The 21,728-nt window shown below is 39.3% G+C and overlaps 1 protein-coding gene across 2 annotated transcripts in view; it reads left to right on the top strand.

The window, feature by feature from the left end:
- Window positions 1-21,728, top strand: part of lmx1bb (LIM homeobox transcription factor 1, beta b) — a 58,988-nt gene that overhangs the window by 19,213 nt on the left and 18,047 nt on the right. Inside the window, exon 4 of one of the 2 annotated variants that reach the window (XM_017467382.3) lies at window positions 8,268-8,300. The exons of the other annotated variant lie outside the window; for it this stretch is intronic. Within the exon in view, the coding sequence (XP_017322871.1) occupies window positions 8,268-8,300 (33 nt within the window). The remainder of the gene's footprint in view (window positions 1-8,267; window positions 8,301-21,728) is intronic. 2 annotated transcript variants of the gene reach the window in all.

Here is a 21,728-nt window from a genome sequence, read left to right as displayed (position 1 = left end):
TCAGGAGTCTAAATCAAATTTGGGGGATCTGTTCTTAGATCTGTTCTTAGCCATGCTGTTTGTAAAATTGGTTAGTGAAACTGAGCTTGGTTCTGCATAGGTGCCAATAGCTTATTTAATATAAGCACTATGGCATCACTATGATCAGCAGGTAATGCAACACCACAAACATCCATCAAACTAAGACTTGGCGCTTTACAATGCGCACATCAATCCAGTTTCCTCGAGGCACCTAGCATGCTGGGTAGGTTGTGTGGATGTGTGTGTTTGTGTGACTGATCTTCCATCTTTGCAGCACAAGGTATTGGGGATGTTTATTTAATGTCACTGATCTTTGCCTTAGTGCCAGTGTGATGAGTATTGGTCATTTGCTGTCTCTGTTGTATTGCTTTTCTTCAGCAGGCCCGGTCCCTGTCCCTTCCCTTTAGAGTCAGACTCTCAGGTTCCACATGATTTATTGCTGTCAAAAGTCAAGGATGGTGAAAAAAAGATGGGTTGATGAGTGTGTGTGTGTGTGTGTGTGTGTGTGTGTGTGTGTGTCTGTGTGTGTGTGTGTGTGTGTGTGTGTGTGTGTGTGTGTGTGTGTGTGTGTGTGTGTGTGTGTGTGTGTGTGTGTGTGTGTATGTATGTATGTGTGTGTATACGTGTGTGTTGGGGATGGGGGTTGGGGGGTGTGTATTGTGGCAGTAAGGAGAGACAAAAAAGGGGTGGAAGGAGTTGAGAGAAAGTGTCCTGAGTGCGGTAGAGAGAGTAGCGACTCCACAGGGACCTAAACAAGCAAAACATAGACAGTTTAGTCAAATCTGAACTGTTGAATATTTAATAGAGCCGGGAGTGTTTATTTAGTTAGCCTGTCGATTTTTAGTGCACTGTCAATAGCAGGTTCGAGCACTGAGCCCTGATGATCTTTAGTGTCTCTGTTCCCTAGGGTCCAGACACTAAATGCAATTATGGAAGCCCCCCTCCTCTTTTCACCACCGCAATGTGTTTGATATTTTTACTGATCTAATTTGCAATCTGGTAGTTTATTGTTTGGCATTTTAGTGGTGCTCAAGTGGCGAGGCAAATTTGATTTCACCTCATAATTCTTTATAACATCATTAATGCAGTTAGCGCACTGGAGCAGGTCTTAAATAAAAACATGGGAATCTGTCAGTGGATGGGCACATCTCTGCTTTTATTGTCTCTCCTCACACTTTAAATCCAGTCATTCAAATTTTAATTAAAAATTGTCACCACTGTTTTTTGTCATCGTAAAATATGACATTACTATAAAAATGTGTTCTGTCTGATATGATGTAGGTAATGTTTAGCAAATATTTTGGTGAGTAAAGACAAAATTAACAGGACTGAATCAACTGAAGTTCTTTATAGAATTTATACACAATTAAGAGGTATGTGCACAAAATTATTTTTATTCCCACTCCTGCCTGCTTCCAAAGGAATTCTGACCCATCTTGATTGCTCTAGCACTTACTTTTGTATGTACCCACCCACAATATTTTCTTAAAGAAATTTGGTTAGTTTTACTTTTACTTTTTAGGTTAAACAGCCTAATAATTTAAAGAAAAAGCAGTTAATGAAGATGAATAAATGAACTTGGTGAATAAATTTTACAGTGCCACGGCATGTGCAATAAACCTTTTTGGTAATCAGCATACCCTGCATTTGTTGCACTAGCTTCGTATCTAACAATCCATGTAGAAGTAAAATCCACCAACTCCCTTTTTTTTGGGTGGTCTCATGGGATGCAAACTTCTATTGGCATGTACTTAAGATATTGTCTTGTAACTAAGTTAGGTGGTAGAATTTAGCTGGAAAATTGGGAGAATTATAGCAGTATGTGCAATATAATTGTGATTTAAACCTTGCAGGTTGTGTGATGGTAGCTACTCAGGTAGTAGGGCTAACATTAGGGGCTCATTCAGTAGTAGTTTTATATGGCTAATGTACAGGACTCTTGTAAGGGATCTGTTAGCTGATGATAGATGAGTGGCAAGCCACCCAAGCCTGAGCCTTTCCTCACTTGAGAGACTGTCAGCTTCTTGAGTGGATGAGCACAATTAGCGCTGAAACCAGAGATCAGGCTAATCTGATGGCATGCTTGAACAACGGAGGGAGGGAAAGGGGGTGGGGTGGGGGTGGGAGGTGTATTTGGTGTGTGTGTGTGTGGGGGGGGGTATTGGGCCTTTGCAACTAACTACAATAGAGAAAAGTGTTGGCTCCCATCTACAGAAATAGTGAAAGAGAAAAATTCCACACCATTTCAAAACAATATAGATTTCATCTGAAAGCTCACAGAGTTTGTATACAAAAGTACTGCAGTTTGCTGTGCTCTCTACAGATGTTTGACATTCAGACTAATCATATATTAATACATCACAAAATTTCTAACCGCTGTGTTTGAAATTATCCAAATGAGCTAACTCAGTTTGTTAAAAATGGGTGAAGAGTTGGTTTACTGGTGTGTGTCTGTGTTTGCACATGTGTGTTTGTGTGTGTGTGTGTGTGTGTGTGTGTGTATATTTGTATGTGTCTGTGCATGTGCATGTGCCTGTGTGTGTCGAGTTCAGCGCGGGGCCGGCGGTGCACATACCATGTGTGAGATGATATGTCGGGCACGTCACAGCAGTACAAGTGTGTTTCTCAAGTTAGCTACACATCAAAGAGCAGCAGTGTCATTGCCCGTCAGCATTGTGTGGACGTGTGTGTGACTTAACCTGTTCTCACCTGATATATACCTGCCATTGCTTGAAGGATTAACTAGGTGTAATTGAAAGCCTCTTTGTTGATGGCTATTTTAACACCTTGAGGTAAGAGTCAACCTTTAGACTTATTAGGAACTCTGCATTTAAGTGTTATATGACTGTGGATTTTTCATAGACTTTTCCAATGCCCTGCTGCATGAGGCTGCCATTTATTACACTGTAATATAATGAGAGGGGGAAGAAAAGAGAAAATAAACCACAAAATATCACCAGCCAAAACAACAAAGGCACCACATAGTGGTAGGATTACTGCCTGTCAATGCCTCTTTTCTGTTTTATATATATATATATATATATATATATATATATATATATATATATATATATATATATATATATATATACATTAGGGATGCACCAAAATGAAAATTCTTGGCCGAAGCCGAAACCGAATATAATGAAACGCTTGGCCGAAAGCCGAAGGCCGAAACCGAATACGTTTTTTTTCTGCGTTTTTTCCATTTATTTTGCCTTTTTTTTCAGCATTGCATAAATTAAATAGTCAAAATGTGCTTTTTACTATTTTGTCTTGCTTTAAAAAATTAATACATTACAAAAACTACAGTTTCAAAATATTTATTTAACACTGAACATTTTTTTTTCATTCCAGCAGGCATAGGCTACCAACAAGGCACAATATAACTTTAAATAAGTAAATGAGTAAAATAAAAATATTTTGATGTGGTCATATTTGAGCCCCCCTTGAATAGCCTTTGTTAGGCCTATAACTGACTGCTGAAAGAATGTAACACTCTGTAGTCTACAACTAAAAAGTGCATTAAAAAGTGCATTGACAAGAGTGCAAAATGGTTCTATTCGGTTATATACGGCTGATTATATTGGGGATATATATACGGCTCGCGTCCCTGTACACCTCGCGGAGTATTATAGTAGATATAGTATAGTTAGATACGTTGTTAATGTTATGTTCCCTCAAATAAACACGTCTTTACCTGCTTTCGTACTCTACTCCATTACGTCTCGCGACGTGACAGAATACTCCGGAACAGAAACAAAACAAACGTGCACGTGTCCACAGTAAACAATGTCACGGTTGTCAACATCTGAAGAGCATGCGCTCGTGCACGTAACACGTGCATGCGCACACCCGCTCATCGCTCCAAGCGCGTTGCCGGAAGTGGAGGTCGTGAAATTCGCGCGTCTCACTCTGGTTGCTAGGCTATTTGGCGCGTCATCAAACACGTCATTGTTCGGTCAAATTTATTCGGCCTTTTCACTTATTTCGAACGCCGAAAGTGCTTTTTTTGCTATTTTCGGCCGAATAATTTCGGTTGCCGAATATTCGGTGCATCCCTAAAGTAAATGATTTCATAAGATTATACAATAAAAGTGCAAAATGTTATAATGACTATGAAAATAGGAATACCTGAGAGAAAATTAAAATAACCCTGTTCAAATAATTTGCTATGCACTGGTGTGAAGTAGGCAATTATACAGAATTCACCTATTTGATTTTCTAAAATGTGTGGCTTTAAAATAATATAAATATTAAAATTTAAAAACCACATTTTTAATTTGTATATAGCTCATTATGTGTTTAAAAAAGAAAAAGCCATTAACAACCCTTAGTCTGATGTCTTTTTTTTTCTACTTATTTATTCATATATTCACACATTAGTGTTTATGATTGAGCATCATAAATAGGTATCAGCATAGTAATTGCTGATGGAGTTTTTTTTAAAAATAATGATTGAAGGTGAAGAATTTTTACTATTTCTTATACCTTCATTCTGTGTTGATTTGGGTAGATATTCAAGCAAAGATTTCTAGATTTTTTTATCGCAGTACTATGGATTCAAGCTGCAATGAGAAGGCCAGTAAGAAGGGAGGTGTGAAATATTTACTGGATTTTGACCTTTCATGCTCCCTCATACACTGTCTCTTCCTTTGCTGAAGAGATTTCATTTTACCTAATATTTTCTGTCCTGACATAGCACATTTGACTGCATAATGAGGGATGACAATTAAAGCAAACCAAAGAGAATCAGAGGCTCTTGGTTGCTCTTGGCAGAGTGGCTCCTTGTTGGAGCTGGCTGGTGGCAAAATGGAAACAGATGTGGGCTCGAGGGTCTCCCAGCAGGGCCTCTGGTGCCCACTGCCATGCCCACATCTTCATCTCCACACAGTGACACACACCACGCTGGGAAATCACCCATGCTGGGGAGATTTGGTTTCCAGCAAAATTAGAAAAGCTCTCTTGCTCCATTCTGGAGTTCCAGAGTTGAGGTCTGTGGAATTAGGAGAAACAAGCAATGTTTGATTCTGTCTGATCCTTGTATTCTGTTCATATTCTATAACCTCTCAGATTATAGCTGGTATTTTGTACCTGAATCTGTTGCTTAGATTTTTTTAACCTCCCATTTGCCCATGTCTGACTCTTCCATTCTGTCATGCTGGTGCATTCTGTCCATTTTCTTTAGTTCTCTCTTTTCCCCTCTGCCTCTATCCATGTTGATTACCATTCCAGTGTTTCCCCCTTTCTCTCCATCTCACCCACTCTCCCAAAAGCTACTTTTAGCACTAATTTGATCTCGCTGCTATATCTGAGGAATATGATTACATTTGCGAGAGGGAAACTGTCGTGGAGAAAGGAAAAGATTTAGCCTGTGATTTATTACGTTCTGACTCGGGTGCAGCTTGCTATGATATTACTGTAAGCCATGCCAGGTTAGCCTAGTCCTCAAATCCATTTGGAATTGTGTTTTTTGGTGTAAAACATCTAGGGAACCAGAATTTATTTTTTTTATTATAATAATATATACTCTCATTGTGATACTCACACACATAGTACCAGAAAATGTTGATGTGTTTCACCTTCTGTATGACTTATGTTTTCTCATTTGTCATGATGACTGTTAGCCTGTGGTTTGTTGTAGACAGTTGCTTTCTCTTGCTTCCTGACACACAATATTGACATCTGTGAATAGAGAGAAGGGAAGGAAGAGAAGGAGGGTGGTAGCAAGGGAGGGAGCCAATAGAGCTCTATTGATTTGTTTAACAAATTAGCAATGATGATGGCAGGTGCGGGTGCTGGGGCTGGCTGACGGGGTCAGTACGTCATATGGTTGCTAACAGAGAGAATATTGCTCTGATCTCTTCATACTCACACAATGGCTTTGGGGAGACCCCTGGGAAATAAGTTGTCTCTCGCATTCTCTCATGCACACACACACACGCGCGCAAACACACACACACACACACACACACACACACACACACACACACACACACACACGTACACGTACACACACACTACTCATCAATGTCGCTCTTCAAATTAACTCCCTGTAAGCTTAAGCTTCTTTGATTCATAATTATTCAGTGCCTCCTTTTCAGCACTCTGCTCCTCCAACCTTTCCTCCCTCTCCCACCATCATTCCCTCCCTCTCCTCTGTCACTTTTCTTGAGGTTTGATCTGGGGAAATTAAATCAGCCTCACTGACCTGAGAGCTTTGTAGCCAAATGATGGACATGGGGAATACAGCTTGATTTCTGTCTGTCTGGCTGTCTCCCTCTCTAATCTAGCTGTCTGTCTATAAGAGAATAATACTATTGCCTGCACCTCAGTGTGAACATGAGCCCCATTTTCTGAAAAATGTGTCCTCTTAATTATCTTAGTATTGCTTCTGTTTCTCAGCACTGACCATTATTATGACAGGACTGAGAAAGGAAGATGAAAGATGGCTTGTTTTGTTGTGTTTCCCAAATAAATTACAAAGCTAATGACAAAGAACATTCAACATTTATTAATAACAAATTTCTATCACATTTCTTATATGGTGATGTCCTATTTGATTTATTAATTCTATTTCCCTCTTGAAAAATATTGGCATGGGTTTTTGCAATGTAAAAAGAGAAAATAACCTCACACAGGAATGCTGTTCAATGCCAATACATGGTGGTTTAATTCTTAAGAGCTTTTATCTCCATATGATATATAGCACTGTTTGGGCTAGCTGTCACTGAACACTGCAGTAATTCCAGTTCATATCCAGAGTTTTAAAATACAGAGCCAAGTAGTGGTCAGCTACAGTGAGTGTGTGTTACAATATAATATAATATAACAATATTTTATTTATTTATTTATTTTTATTTAATCAAGTCCCTGATGACTTTACAATAACAGAATACTACATCTAGAAATGTATATATCTATACAAGTTTACATTTTCACAAAGGTGCACTTTAACATAGTAAAAGAATAACATTTTAATCAAGGTTCATATAGTTCAGTCAGGTTAAGCAGAATCTGGTACAAATGTTCTGCTTAAGATTACTCTTTAATGTAATAAGCACATGTAGGTGCAAGATATCTCCTAACAAAAAAACATCCAAGGCAATGCAATGGTAGACACATTCCATGTCTCTAGACAGTCCATTTTATTTTTTGGCATGAGTTGCATAAGCAATATGTTCAAATGCTGCATCTAGATTCTTTAAAATGGTTATAAAGCCATTTTGATATAGTCTGCAGAGGGCTAATCACCCCAACAGCTCCCTCCCTTTGGGCACTATTAGGAGGTTGAGCAAATACACACCGTACACTGACACAATAATACACACAGCCCGATACTTTAATGATATGTCGGCAATTTAGATAATTACCAGCAGAGAGATAAACTAAAGAGTGTATTCCAGGTAATTGGATCTGCAGTGTTGCACTTACTGAACATAAGTAGCATTGGGGTAAAGTTTGTTTTCTCAGGACTCCAGCAGTGGGTAATCAGTGATTGAGTGACATTAGAAGAGGTTCCTTAAGTGCTCAGCTTTTAAACCCTTGGGGAGAACACTAGCTGGTTAAAAAAGGAATCTCACCATAAAGTTTGAGAAGCTCAAGAGAACCCAAGCAAATCAAGTATGAATGGAGATAAATAATGTTAGGAAAAGAAAAACAGCCTTGTAAAAACATAGGGTCTCCAAACCTAGAAGGGCCAGTTCCTGGAGTGGTTGAAATCTATCATTTGTGGTTTATGGGTTTTTGGGGTCTTTTCCCTTGTCAACCTCTTGCATGCTGGTCAATTAGTATAAGGCCAGCATACCTGGCGCTGACAGGTTGGCTTGTGATGTGATGTGAACTTGAATTGTTTTCTGAAGTAGAACAACTGGATGCATGTTCGAAGATGATGGATGTGTTCATGGATCAAACAAGGGAATTAAGTATTTAGTTCTTTATCTAACATGTATAAACCTGTATACAAACCTTTTTTGTTCTATTCAAGCACAGAAAAAAAATGTGTGTGTGTGTGTGTATAAATATATATATATATATATATATATATATATATATATATATATATAGATATATATATATTTGTTTGTTTGTTTGTTTGTTTTTAATGTTTTAATCTCCCCCACCCCAACCCACCCTTTTTTGCAATGTGTCTGTGGGAGGGGTGGGGGGTACTGCAAAAGGGTCACATTTTTACCTACTTAATTAGATGAGGAAGAGCCTAATTAAATTAAATTCATTATCCGCAGGTCTGGAAATCAAGAGGCACTACTGAAAATACGGTTAGTGTGCTTCTCATCCATCATGCTCCTAACTAACCAATTTACAGCCCTGACTTTTGCATGCCATGTTATTAGCTTGTCATAAACTGTTAGCTTTAAAATCCTTGAACACCAGCTTGATACCAGCAGCTTTTATCACATTAGTTTGTAGCACCGTGTCATCCCTTTTTGGCCCAAGATAAAGCACATAGGCAATAATTGCATTCCACACCATAGATATACAGTGCAAACGACCTCCACTTAAAGCTAGCTCCTAATCCACTCTAATTAAGACATAATACTGGTGCCGTTTGCAAACAACGCTTCTTTAAATGTGACCCTTTTCCTGTTAAGAAGATTGGTGAGCACAGTTATGCTCTTTTGCATTTAATGGATTTTCTTATTCATGCATTTTCAAATATTAATGCATTATTAAAATACATTCAATAATTATTGCACCTAATGTAATTATTAGTTAGTTAGTTTGATTGTTTGTCATGATTTGTCACTAGCTCTCCCTTTAGTTAGCAGAGCTGTCACTAAATTATGTATTCTACATACACTTTTCAGGCCCACAAGTCACTGTGTCACAAGTCACACTTCTGCTTTCGTTCTTCACACACGAAAGACATGCCCTGGTCAGAGACCTGTTTTTATGTGCAATTTCTCAGCTAACCACCCCCCAAACCCCCCCTCCCACACACACACACACACCACCGCCACCATCACCACCATATATATTTCATGAAAAATATTGGGTTTTGGCTTGGTTAATTTTACTACATGAACAACTTTGAGCACAGTAGAGCTCTGGGTTGAATTTATACCTCTTCACCACAGAGCACAAGAGCATTTAGGGGCTATATTATAATGGTTTATTTTGAAACACATGGCTCTTGTCCTCCACATTGTATCTTAAAGTGAATTAGGGACTGGGAATTGTAGAGAGGGTGATTGAAAGTGGAGTGAAGTGGTGATTTGTTGTCAGTATAGATTATTGGCCTCAGAGACAGAAAGCAAGGGGGCAAAATGGAGAAATCATTAGGCAAGGCATCGCAGTATTACTCAAAGTTTACTCGCACTAAATTGAGATGATATAATGGCACTTTTTTTAATGGGCCCTCCACAAAATGCATGGTGGCAGGACATATGAAAGACTGGCCTTAGGGTGAGAATGGCATAGGGAGAGGCAGAGGGAGTGCTTTCAGTGGTGTCTTCGTGCATTGGTCCATGCTGACATGCACCTGGGGAAGGGTGTGGGGTATGAGATTTGGGATGTAGCCTTGAGGCGCTGTCTTTCTGTTGATTTTTAAGGGATGATGGTAGCCCTGGGGAGGAACGTCGGCTGGTGGGAAGTGTTGAGGGTCTCATCTGCCCTATGTGAGCCTCTCTGTTGGAGCGGATCCATCAATTATTTTAATTCATAAAGGCCTTCAAAGGATTTCAGTCATCCATGTCATATTGAATTTCTAGCAGTAAGCAAGGCATGTTGTTTTCTGTTGTTAACTTAGGAAACTGTAGGAAAGATTTTGCCAGTCATCTGAATATTTCATCATTTAACCTTGGAAGTGTGGAAAGTCCCATCACCACTCAGATATTTGCACCTTTACTGATGTCTTTATTTCTTTATTCATCACATTATGTCATTAGTTTGCACGTTGGCTAGCAGAGTTGTCACTGAATTCCACATTCCACACACACTTGACATCTGTATGTTGGTATACAGAGATATATATTATATTCTGTCAATACTCTTTCCCATGTTATTCTGGTGTATATTTCTGTTTACATGCCCAAATCTGTGTGTGTGTGTGTGTGTGTGTGTGTGTGTGTGTGTGTGTGTGTGTGTGTGTGTGTGTGTGTGTGTGTGTGTGTGTGTGTGTGTGTGTGCGTGTGTGTGTGTGTGTGTGTGTGTGTGTGTGTGTTAAGGGGGGTGGGGGGGTGGGGGCTGGTGTTTTTCCCTGTCCCCTGATCCTCCTTGTCATTACTCATTGTGTGTCCTGGAGTGTTGCCTCCGTATTGTACAAGCAGCTGCCTTTTCCACCGGCTGTGTGTGTAGAGAAAAGCCCACTCCTGTTCACACAATGCACTGCCAGAGTGTGTAAAATTGCTCTGTCAATGCACACTCCCTCACCCAAAGGCTGACTAGTAACACAATATATACACCCTCCCTCGGTCAAAGAGCTATCAGAGGCAGTGAAGGGAGTGTGCTGTCTGTGTGCAACAATAAAGGCTGCACATCTGATCAGTACAAGGGTGTTTACACACATTGACTTGCATGCACAATGTGCTTGAGCCAGCTGGTAGAACAACATAGAGTCCACAGTGCTCAGCTGTGAAATGGCAAATTAACATGTGGGTGTAAAACATAGGGAGGAGTTGAGTCATGATGTTATGTGGCATGTAGGTCATAGTACATACTTCAAGGCTGTAGCCAAGAAATTACTCCAAAATTGTCATCTAACACACCAATGGCAGGCCATTTTGCACCTGTTATATCTGCTTATAAGTCTAATGTTAGTAGGCACATTAAGTCACATTCAAGTGAATATTGCAGGGTGGCTTACTGATTAGCATGTTTGCCTTGCACATCCAGGCATTCCCGCCTACCCCTGGGTATGAGGCGCTTGCATGTTCTTCCTGTGCTTTGGGGGTTTCCTTCCCCAGTCCAAAGAGATGCATTGTAGGCTGTGTGTGTGTGTGTGATTGTGCCCTGTGATGGGTTAGCATCCAGAGTGCTCCTTGCCTTGTGCCCCAAGTTCCCTGGGTTAGGCTCCAGGTGACTCTGTTTAGGATAAGTGGTATAGAAGATGGATAGATGTTTCTGTTTCACCATTCTCTAGCACTAGTTAAAGTACACAATTGTTATTAACCTGTATTTCTAAAATTTACACTGACTTTTTTGCTATTTGACTCAATTATATTGTTTTATAATAATACACACTCACCACTTTATTACAACACCTGTTCACCTGCACATTCATGCAATTATCCAATCATCTAATGATATGACAGCAGCACAATACATAAAATTACATAAGCTTCAGTAATTCTTCATGCTCACATCAAACATCAGAATGGGGATGTTGGTTGTTGGTACCAGATGGGCCACACAGGCTGGTTTGAGCATTTCATAAACTGCTGATCTCCTGGGATTCTCACACACAACAGTCTCTAGAGCTTACACAGAATGGTGTGAAAAACAAAAAACATTCAGTAAGTGGCAGTTCTAAAGGTGGATATGCCTTGGGATGTAGATGAGAGAGGTGAGAGGAGAATGGGCACAGGCTCACCAAAACTCTACAGTTGAAGATCGGAAAAACATCCCAAAAGTTTCTCAAAGACTGTGCCCACTTTATCCTCAGATTCCTGTTTTTGTCTGACAGGAGTGCAACCTGATGTGGTCTACTGCTGTTGTAGATCACCCATCTCAAAGTTCGACACGTTGTGTGTTCTGAGATGCTTTTCTGCTTGCTACCGTTGTAAAGAATGGTTATTTGAGTTACTGTAGCCTTCCTGTCAGCTCAAACAATTCTGTCACTCTCCTCTAACCTCGCACATCAAAAAGACTTTTCTACTTGCAGAACTGCTGCCCACTGGATGTTTTTTTGTTTTTGGCACCATTTTGTATAAGCACTAGAGACTGTTTGTGTGAAAATCCCATGAATATCTATATATCATATGAAAAAGAGAGACTTTTTATTTATAAAATAAAATAATTTATATTTAATTATATATTTTATGGGCGCATGGTGGCTTAGTGGTTAGCACATTCCAGGGTCCGGGGTTCGAGCCCCGCCGGAGCCATGTGTGTGCGGCGTTTGCATGTTCTCCCCGTGCTGCGGGGGTTTCCTCCCCCAGTCCAAAGACATGCATAGTAGGCTGATTGGTGTGTCTAAAGTGTCCGTAGTGTATGAATGGGTATGTGATTGTGCCCTGTGGTGGACTGGCACCCTGTCCAGGGTGTACCCTGCCTTGTGCCCGATGCTCCCTGGGATAGGCTACAGGTTCCCTGTGACCCTGAAAAGGAGTAAGCAGATGGAAGGAATTATATATTTTATAGTAACTCTAACCTAATGTGTAGTTATTGACATTTAAATTATGTATATTGTGGATTGCAGATGCACATGGCATGTATGAACAGATTTTATTTTAGACAGTCAGGATGCTGTGTTTTTAACTGTTAAAGCCTGTTAAGTAGATTTAGAATATTTTTCCATGGTTTTACATACATTGGGATATATAAATGAGCTAAGTATACCATACTGTATTTGCAATTGCATTCCATAAGCAAATTAGCAGCTTCTCCTTTTTGGCCGTGTGTGTGTGCATGTGTGTGCGTGCATGCGTGTGGAATGGATGGCTTTCTGGCTGAAAGAGAGAGCCTCTGGTTTGAAGCTGACTGGACGGGTGGTCTTTTGGCTTGGCACGTGCCCTGTCCCATGTGACATGTGATATCCCCGCGTCCTTGCTCCACTGCCAGTTTGTGCCAGCAGGGACTTTCACATCGTCGTACCAGAGCCAGCTGTGAGGCATTTTTTTCACTAGGATCTCAGCACACATAGTTCTTTTCAAAACAAAAGATTGTTACAATCTTCAAAAGCATTATACTGCTTGATTTTAAGCAAAAAAGGAGGGTTTTTTTTCTTTTATACACAGGAATGAACTATAAAATTTTCTTGGTATTTAAGTTACAACATAAACATCTCTGGTGGTTTTAGGCCTCATTCCTGTATATTACAGTCCCTAAAACAGATCATAACTAAAATATAACATAAATGATCCATAGTACAAAATGTTGCAGCCGACCTCCAGGATTTGGTGCTTTAAGCCAAAAGAAAGAGAACAATGTTTAGATTATTAATGATTGTTAGAAACGCTGCTGTTATGTTGGTACTAATTTTGCAGGGTGGCTATATTGTTACTGGGCCCACATACTATAGCATGTTTCCAGCTTTCAATCTTTCTAGTACCAGAGAATCTGAAAGTCATCTCCACATCAGATATTGCCCTATGGAACATAGCCAGTTCCCATAAATGTTGGGAGCCTGACAAGAACAGCCCAGCTTTCCACTAAAACAGCCACTCAGCCTTCATAGTTCATGTATTGTTCACTTAAACTGTTGTGTTTGACCCACTCAGTCACTAGTACCTCTGTTACTTAAGCAATGTACAGAAATATAAAATTTTTTCATTTTCCATTTTTGTTGTCTTTGAGTAAGCAGATTTTGGTAGTAATGGCTGCAGTGTGTAAACAGTGTGTGATCTCGGTAGGGGAGTGTTCTTCCTGTGTGTGTATATAGGGGGTTGGGAGTGGGTGGGGGTGCTGTCCCCGTCTCTTTTGCGCATTCCAGCGTCACTCTTCTAATTTTTTTTGCCATTGTTGCCATGGAGAAGTGCCCACATTTTTGCACCAGCCCCACACTCTGCAGACATCTTTGTTTGGCTATTGTAACTCCATTGTACAATAAAAGATGCTTTTCGGCACAACAGCACCTAATCTTTTACTGAGCTCTTTGAAGGGAGCTGCTGATCACAAATTCAAATATAGTTTCTGTATGTTAATCTTAGTGGTAATCCCTAACCTTTGGGTTCTAAAATAGCCTGTGAACAAATAAGGGTTGTTTGTCTTTCATTTTCTCTCTTGCATCCCCACCCTTCATGGCAACGTTTTTGTGGCTTCCAGCAAGGGAACATGGCAGGGTGAAATCATTTTTTTTTTTTTTTACACTTAATAAAGATCTTTGTATTAGATCAAATTTAATATAGAATAGGCAAGAAACCTTGTAAACATTGTAAATATCTAAATAGCTAAATAACTTCATTATGGTGCATTCATGCACGGATTTGAAATGCCTAGTTTAAATATCATTAACAGGTATCCTACTTTCATTCCCCTCAAGGAGGATCTCCAGTACCAGAATCAACCATTGTGCTTAACTTTCTCAACCTTACATGATTACCTTTATCATGTATAAGGTATAAGGAAGTGGTCAAACATTAAGTGGATCATATTTTAATTGCATCAGTGTTCCATGTAGCTGGTCTCATCAAGAGAGGTCTTGGTGAACTTTAACCTCTAGCCCTGGAGCAAATGTTCCTAATTTTTGCCTCTGGCTGTTGAATCCCAGTCTCCCAGACACCACCATGACAATATGTGCCTGCTAGGTCTGGCACATCCGTCATAGGCCAATGTGTACTCTCCCCACACTGCAGAGAAAACTACTTCTTCAGCTCATTCATCACCAGCCTGCCTGCTGGTGCTGCCATGGCAACGAGGCTCCGCACAAATCTCTCTTTTTAAGAGGAGTATTTAAGTTATGTTTTAGCCTATCCTGTTTAAAAAGTCCAAGAACATAGATCTGTAATAGTTTTAGAGCAGCATTCCAGAATTATTGGCATTCTTCATAAAACTTAGCAAAAAATTTATAAAATAAAGATTACACTCAAACAATAGAAGAAACTATTTACCTTTATTCTATCAAAAATTGGACTCATGAACACACTATTCCCCCACACAGTGAGGGACAAAAGGACAAAAAAGTGCAAATGTTGCAGTTCTAGACTTGCAAAGTTTAGATGATTCATTAGCATGTTTGGCGAAAAAAGAGGGGACTGGATACTACGAAAAACATCTGATAACCACTGTGAAATTCGGAGTTGGATCATTGATGCTTTGGGGCTGTTTTGTGACTGGTGGTTCAAGAGCTCTTATGAAGATGAATGACATCATGAATTCTGCCATCCAGGATATTTCAGTCCAAAAGCCTCTGGCAAAGGCTCTGCCTATAGATAGAGCCTTTAACAAGAAGATGAGCAAAACATACATACAAATCAACACAGGAACAGTTAAAGACTTACTGCATGTGGTGTTCTTTTTATATATTAACTGTTGCTGTTTTTCATAAAGGGTTCTAATAATTCTGGAAGATACTGTACATAAGGTTCAGTCTTACAGATCCCTTTCCCCATGTCCCTCTCTTTCGCACTACCTCCATACTTCCATACCTTCTGTTTTTCCCAGAGAAGTTACGTGGGCCTCTTCAGCAGCTCTTCAAGGGGTCAAGAGTGCGGCTGTTGACTTTATAACTCTATCGAGCCTGCCGTTTCACAGCTAGCTACGGACTTTAAACAGGTCTATTAAATGGGCATTTGCCACTTCTTAGCCAGACAGCTAACGAAGGGGGTCCACCAGTTTGGAATGTGCTTGTCAAGCTTATTGAAATATACCATGCTAAATGGGGCTGCTATTACCAAGCTGAATGATGGGGATAAAGTGCAAACTGACTTTTACAGCTGCATATTCTCTCACACTTTATTGTTTTCTTTTTAGCAGTCATCTACTGTGTCAAGCTTATATTACAGCTTATTTGAGGTTATTTGAATGACTACTAACTGTTAGACTCACGAAAAAGGACTTTTGATGGGCAGGGACATATGCGTGTAATTTACCTTTTTCATATAGACAAATAGGAACCTTAAATCACTTAATAAACAATATGGGAAAAAAGACAGAACCCATTTTACCTGTGGGCTTGGTTTATCACTGCTGGCATCATATTCCTCAAATCACTCTTTGTAATTACATGTGAGATGGCAAATAGGTGGCCAATGAATTTAACTAAAAATGTAATATATGGGTCAATAAATTACTTTACAGAATATGGCAGATGCTCGTATCCAGAGTGACTTACAGTTATCTCATTTTTACAACTGAGCAGTTTAGGGCCTTTCTCAAGGGCCCAACAGTGGCAGCTTGGCAGTGCAGGGATTTGAACTCACAACATTTTGAACAGAAGTCAACCATCTTAACTGCTGAGCTACCACTTCCCTATAAATATAATATAATTTCTTCAATCTCCATTCTGATCTGACAGGTGTGGAAATGTTTTACCCATTTTGATTAGTGAGCAAGTCAAAGAAGGGAGATTATAAAGTGCCAGACCAAACAGATGATTCTGAATTCATCTTTACATCGCTTAAGCTGCTGCTGCCATAAAGGCTCTTGATTTTAAGCTTAGCCTTAATCTCTGTCAGGTAAACAGAACCCCGCCTTAGTGCAGTAGCATCCAAATAATGATGGGGTCATCCCTTCTAATTAAAACTTTGGTAAACACTCCTCCTCTTTCAAATATCAGTAGACAGGGAGGAAGAGGGGTAGCAGGGGCACACACACAAACACAGTGAAGCTTATTCTCCAACCTCTTCTCCTGTCTCTTTTCTCTGTAATCCACTATCTATTCATCCAGAGTAAACTTCTCAAGATGGACAGGGCATGGTCACGGCTGGAGAGGGGGCAATCTCCTCTGGCCCCTGTATGGAGCTGAGGAATTTTTCATTAGTGAACAGCTGGGTCACAAGTGGCCCCAAAGCCATCTTAATATTGTGCAGGCACACAGATTAGGCCTCAGTGAAAAGGAGCCTGCATGTGATGTTCTTCACCGGATCTCTTCTTTGCATATTTTCAGAGCCCTCACTGAAGAACACCTTATATTACTGTTTGTTTTAGTTTTCAGACAAAGGCTTCCAGGGGTCAATTGTAATTATAAAGCTCCTTGCTTGAAATGTCGCTTTTTAACCAACTCAGTGCTAGAAATCCCTCTCATTTCTCTCTCTCTCTCTCTCTCTCTCTCTCTCTCTCTCTCTCTCTCTCTCTCTCTCTATATATATATATATATATATATATATATATATATATATATATATATATATATATATATATATATATAATGGATATATTTGACCCCTAGTATGTATATTAAGAAAATCTGCAATTTCTCCCCCAAACCACTTTGTGATGGTACTCATCAGACAGATACATGAGGTAACATGGAGATCAGAAAATCTGAACAGTGTCCTGTTGATCAGCCTAAGTATCTTTAGGAAGTTATGGGTCATAGCATACATCTGATAGTTATTAGACTCAGTATAATCACCCCTAGCTATTTTAAAGGGGCCACTTGAACCTCCAGTTGCCAGCAAAAGGAATAAGCCTCTTGGATATCATTTATATTGGCCTGGAAGGACTATAGAATTATTAGCATTATAAAACAGCTATAGTACTGGTGAGTTTTTAGTGTTGCATTTTCTGGGTCTTTCGTTGTGTTTCCGTTTTTTTCCACAGTGTCTATGTGCCTTTTAAAAATTGTTGTTGTTTAATTTTATATTCCTATGATAATTTTTTTTTATTTTTGTTTTCTTATGCTATTTTAGTGACTTACACTTGGCCATATAGTCTAAAAATAATTACCTTTTTCCTCGCACCCTCCCTCCATCTCTCTCTCTCTTATTTGGAGAGCACATGTAAAGATGTCTAGTCTCCAGCAGGGCAGTAGAGAAGATGGGCATTACTGCAAGCTAGTGTTACAGGACCGGAGGAGGGTGATGAGAAGCAGAGCAGGCTGACGTTAGGCCACTATAACTCAGTCTCCTCTGCCTCTTACACACAGGCACACTCAACTCTTACAGAGTAAACGTGTCACTGATTCTTATAGTATATACAGTAGATGCCAGGAATTGGGAAAAATATCAGAAGAAAGAAAACAAATTTAGTTCTTGATCAGCTTTGAATGTCTACTGCCTTCATTTATGTACTTAGAAAATGGGTGTATAGTTAATAAATTTACATTTTAATGAATTATCATTTGAACCAAGGGTGTCATGAAAAAAAGATTTAGATATCAGTCTTCTCCAGCAATCATGTTATTCTTTCACAATCACCACCTCACACCCACACAGTCTCCTCTCTCTCTCTCTCTCTCTCTCTCTTTTTCTTCTTTTCAATACTGTCACCTCGTCTGTAGGAACTGTCGTGCGGCATTGAGCATGCTTGCTGGAGAAGTCCAGCTGATCAAACACATTATGTGTACCTGTCTGTCTGATCTCTCCATTCAGCTGTGTGCTCATCTCCACCACAGGCCACCCTGTTGTTCTTTTCATTCTTCAATGTTGTCATTTCAGCTCTCATTTACCGGTGTCTGACCTGAATAATTTATTTGTTTTAATGCAAAATTTTTGTATGATTTTAAAGATTGTGGTTCTTTTATGACATCTGTTATTTGACATATTTTGTAAAATGATCTCTTTTCTCTACTTATGTCTGTGCCTGTCACTGTTGCACTTGGCTCAGTTACTTGGAAGAAAGTGTTGATGTAGGGGATGTTTAGGATATGATAATCACCTATATGTCATTACAATAATAGCAGTTCCATGGGACCATAAGTGTAGCATTGTACTAAGCTGTAATTTAGGGCAAACAATGCAAATGTACAAACATTTTGTAATTTCCTGAACTCTCAATGGACTTGACAGAGGTCACATTTGCATTCACTGACAAAAGATAGACTATTCTACCTATGTTTCATTAGATGAAAATGCAACATACTTCTACAACTTCTACAGTATAATAGCTGCATTATTAATCCCAGAACATCATTACTTTTATGTAACTGGCATACATGACACACTGAGCAGAAAATGAAGTGATATGCAATATAAGACATCATTCATAGATGTATAAAACTGAGTGCAAAAACTGTTATACCTTTATAAAAAGTAACAAATTGCTTGATGTCAACAAATATGATAATGTGACAATGCAGCTACTTGCATTAATGGCTAAAAGCACACTAGAACACAGAAGACAATAGTGCTACAGAATGAGCCAATCTGTAGAGACAAATCTGCTGTATCCATCACAGTGAAAAAGATCATTGAAGAACATTCTCCACTGAGATGACTCATGGCAAGACACTGGTCGAGGCTTAGATCACATTTTGTGAGCCACAAGGGAGGTAATCATCATCCCACAATCTATGGAAACTGTGGGCACATAATTTGGTAGATATTTCTCAAACACATGAGGAGTGTCAAAGTGAGGGATGGGAAGTGTCTACTGAGACCTTTGCTAAGTGTTCCTCCGGAGAGACACAAGAGAGCCCAAAGATTGTTCTGATGGAGATGGCAACTCTGGACCATTAGTGATTGTGCACATTTCCCTCTCTAATGTATTTTACTTTTACCTGCTGGGAGTTTAATTAAAAAACAAAGTGCTTCAATTTAAAGCTCATTACTATGCTAATTTAGTAAAGAGGGGGAGGCGATTAAGTTGCTGTTAGAGCTGACTCGAGCTTGCCCTGGGGACCATGGGGAAGACATGGTAACTCTTTATTTGGCTTCATTACTTTACACTGTAATCTCACCACACCAAAGAGAAATGCTGATACTAATCATTAATGGAGGCCAATTTCCTTATGGATTATTAAACAAAGTTGTGGTTTTTTTTGTTGTTGTTGTTTTTTTTTGTTGCTTTAATTAATATAGTATCTTTTTACTTTAATGAAACAGCATTATTTAGAGTGTTTGTAAACTTTAAGGACTTTAGTTATGATCTACTGCATTGATAATGTGGACTCTCAAAATGAGTCTCAACATTAGAGTGCAGGCAGAGGTTAGTCTTATTATTCCTACTAAATAATGTTACATAATGTAATATATATGTATATATACCGACCAAGCTTTATTCACAGTTAAAGCCTAAATGCTCAATGCAGTAAATCAGTAGAGACCACATTATTAAAGAATACAGGTATTAAAGTATGCCAGAGCTGGTTATAACTAACACCATTCCTATTTGTTAATTTAGAATGACAGAAAATGAATAGGTGTTGAGAGCAATAAGACACAGTGCTTAATATAAGGCAAGTAGCTCAGCGGTTAATAAATTGGCCTACTGATCATGAGTATAAATCACAGAACCACCAAGCTGCCACTGTTGGGCCCTTGAGAAAGGCCCTTAACTCTCAACTACTCAGATGTATAAATAAGTTGCTCTGGATAAGGACATCCGCTAAATGCCGTAAATGTACACTGCCCTCCACTAATATTAGCACCCTTGGTAAATATGAGCAAAGAAGGCTGTCTTTATTGAGCAAAGAAAAATTGTCTTTATTGTTTAACCTTTTGATCTTGTGTTAAAAAAAAATCACAAAAATATTCCGCTGTCATGGATATCAAACAATTGCAAACACAACACAGGTTTATCCAAAAGAAATATCTTTGTTAAATATAGGTGTAGAACAATTATTGGCACCCCTATTCATTCATGAGAAAAATATATTTGAAGTATATTCCCATTGAAATTTTACATTTTTTTAGTACACCTGGGTGACTAGGAACAGTTCAATCATGACTTCCTGTTTCACAGTGGTATAAATATGAGGTAACACATAGGCCAAATTCCCTTAGTCATTCATAACAAGACCAAGGAATATAGCTGTGATGTGCAGCAAAAGGTTGTTGAGCTTCACAAAATGGGAAGTGACTATAATAAAATAGCACACACATTAAAAATGCCCATTTCCACCATCAGGGCAATAATTATGAAGTTCCAGTTAACTGGAAATGTTATGAATCAACCTGGAATTGGACGTGTGTCTATATTGTCTCAACGCACTGTGAAGAGGATGGTTAAAGTGGCCAAAAAATCTCCAAGATCACAGCTGGAGAATTGCAGAATTAGTTGTGTCTTGTGGTCAGAAAGTCTCCAAAACTACAATCCAAAGTCACCTACATCACCACAAGTTGTTTGGAAGAGTTTCAAGAAAAAAAGCCTCTACTCTCAGTCGAAAACAAACTCAAGCATCTTCAGCTTGCCAGACACTACTGGAACTTCAAATGGGATTGGGTTCTATAGTCAGATGAAACCAAAATAGAGCTTTTTGGTAATTAACACCAGAGGTGGTTTTGGCACACACAGAGAGGTAGCCCTATGGAAAAGTACCTCGTGCCCACGGTTAAATATGGTGGTGGTTCTTAAATGTTTTTTGACTGTTTTTCTGCCAGAGGACCTGGACATTTTGTTAGGATACATGGCATCATGGACTCTATGAAATATCAACAGATATTTAAATGAAAACCTGACTGCCTCTGCCAGAAAGCTTAAAATGGGATCTTCCATCAGTTCAATAATCCAAAACATACATCACAATCAACACAAAAATGGTTTACTGACGATCAAGGTCCAGACATGGCCATCCCAGTCCCCTGATTTGAAACCCATAGAAAACCTGTGGGGTGAACTGAAGATGAGTGTCCACCAGCGTGGACCTCAAAATTTGAAGGATCTGGAGAGATTCTGTATGAAGGAATGTCTCAGATCCCTTGCCATGTATTCTCCAACCTCATCAGGCATTATAGGAGTGTCACACATCGTGACGAAGCAGAGATACAGCGGATGCAAGTGCAGGATAACAGTGTTGTTTATTTAAAGAAACAGACAGGCAGACAAATCCAAAACGTGATCCAAGACGTAATCCATAAACATGCAAGAGGTCAGGCGATTGGCAAACAGGCATACACTGGGCAAGGCAGGAATCTAGGTCGTTACACAAAACAAGACACGAACTAAGACGATTAACTGGAAGCGGATATCCAGCACGAACTGACTAT

Source organism: Ictalurus punctatus, chromosome 5 (assembly GCF_001660625.3).
Source record: "Ictalurus punctatus breed USDA103 chromosome 5, Coco_2.0, whole genome shotgun sequence".
Lineage (NCBI taxonomy): Eukaryota > Metazoa > Chordata > Actinopteri > Siluriformes > Ictaluridae > Ictalurus > Ictalurus punctatus.
This window is presented reverse-complemented; position numbering and strand designations above follow the sequence as displayed.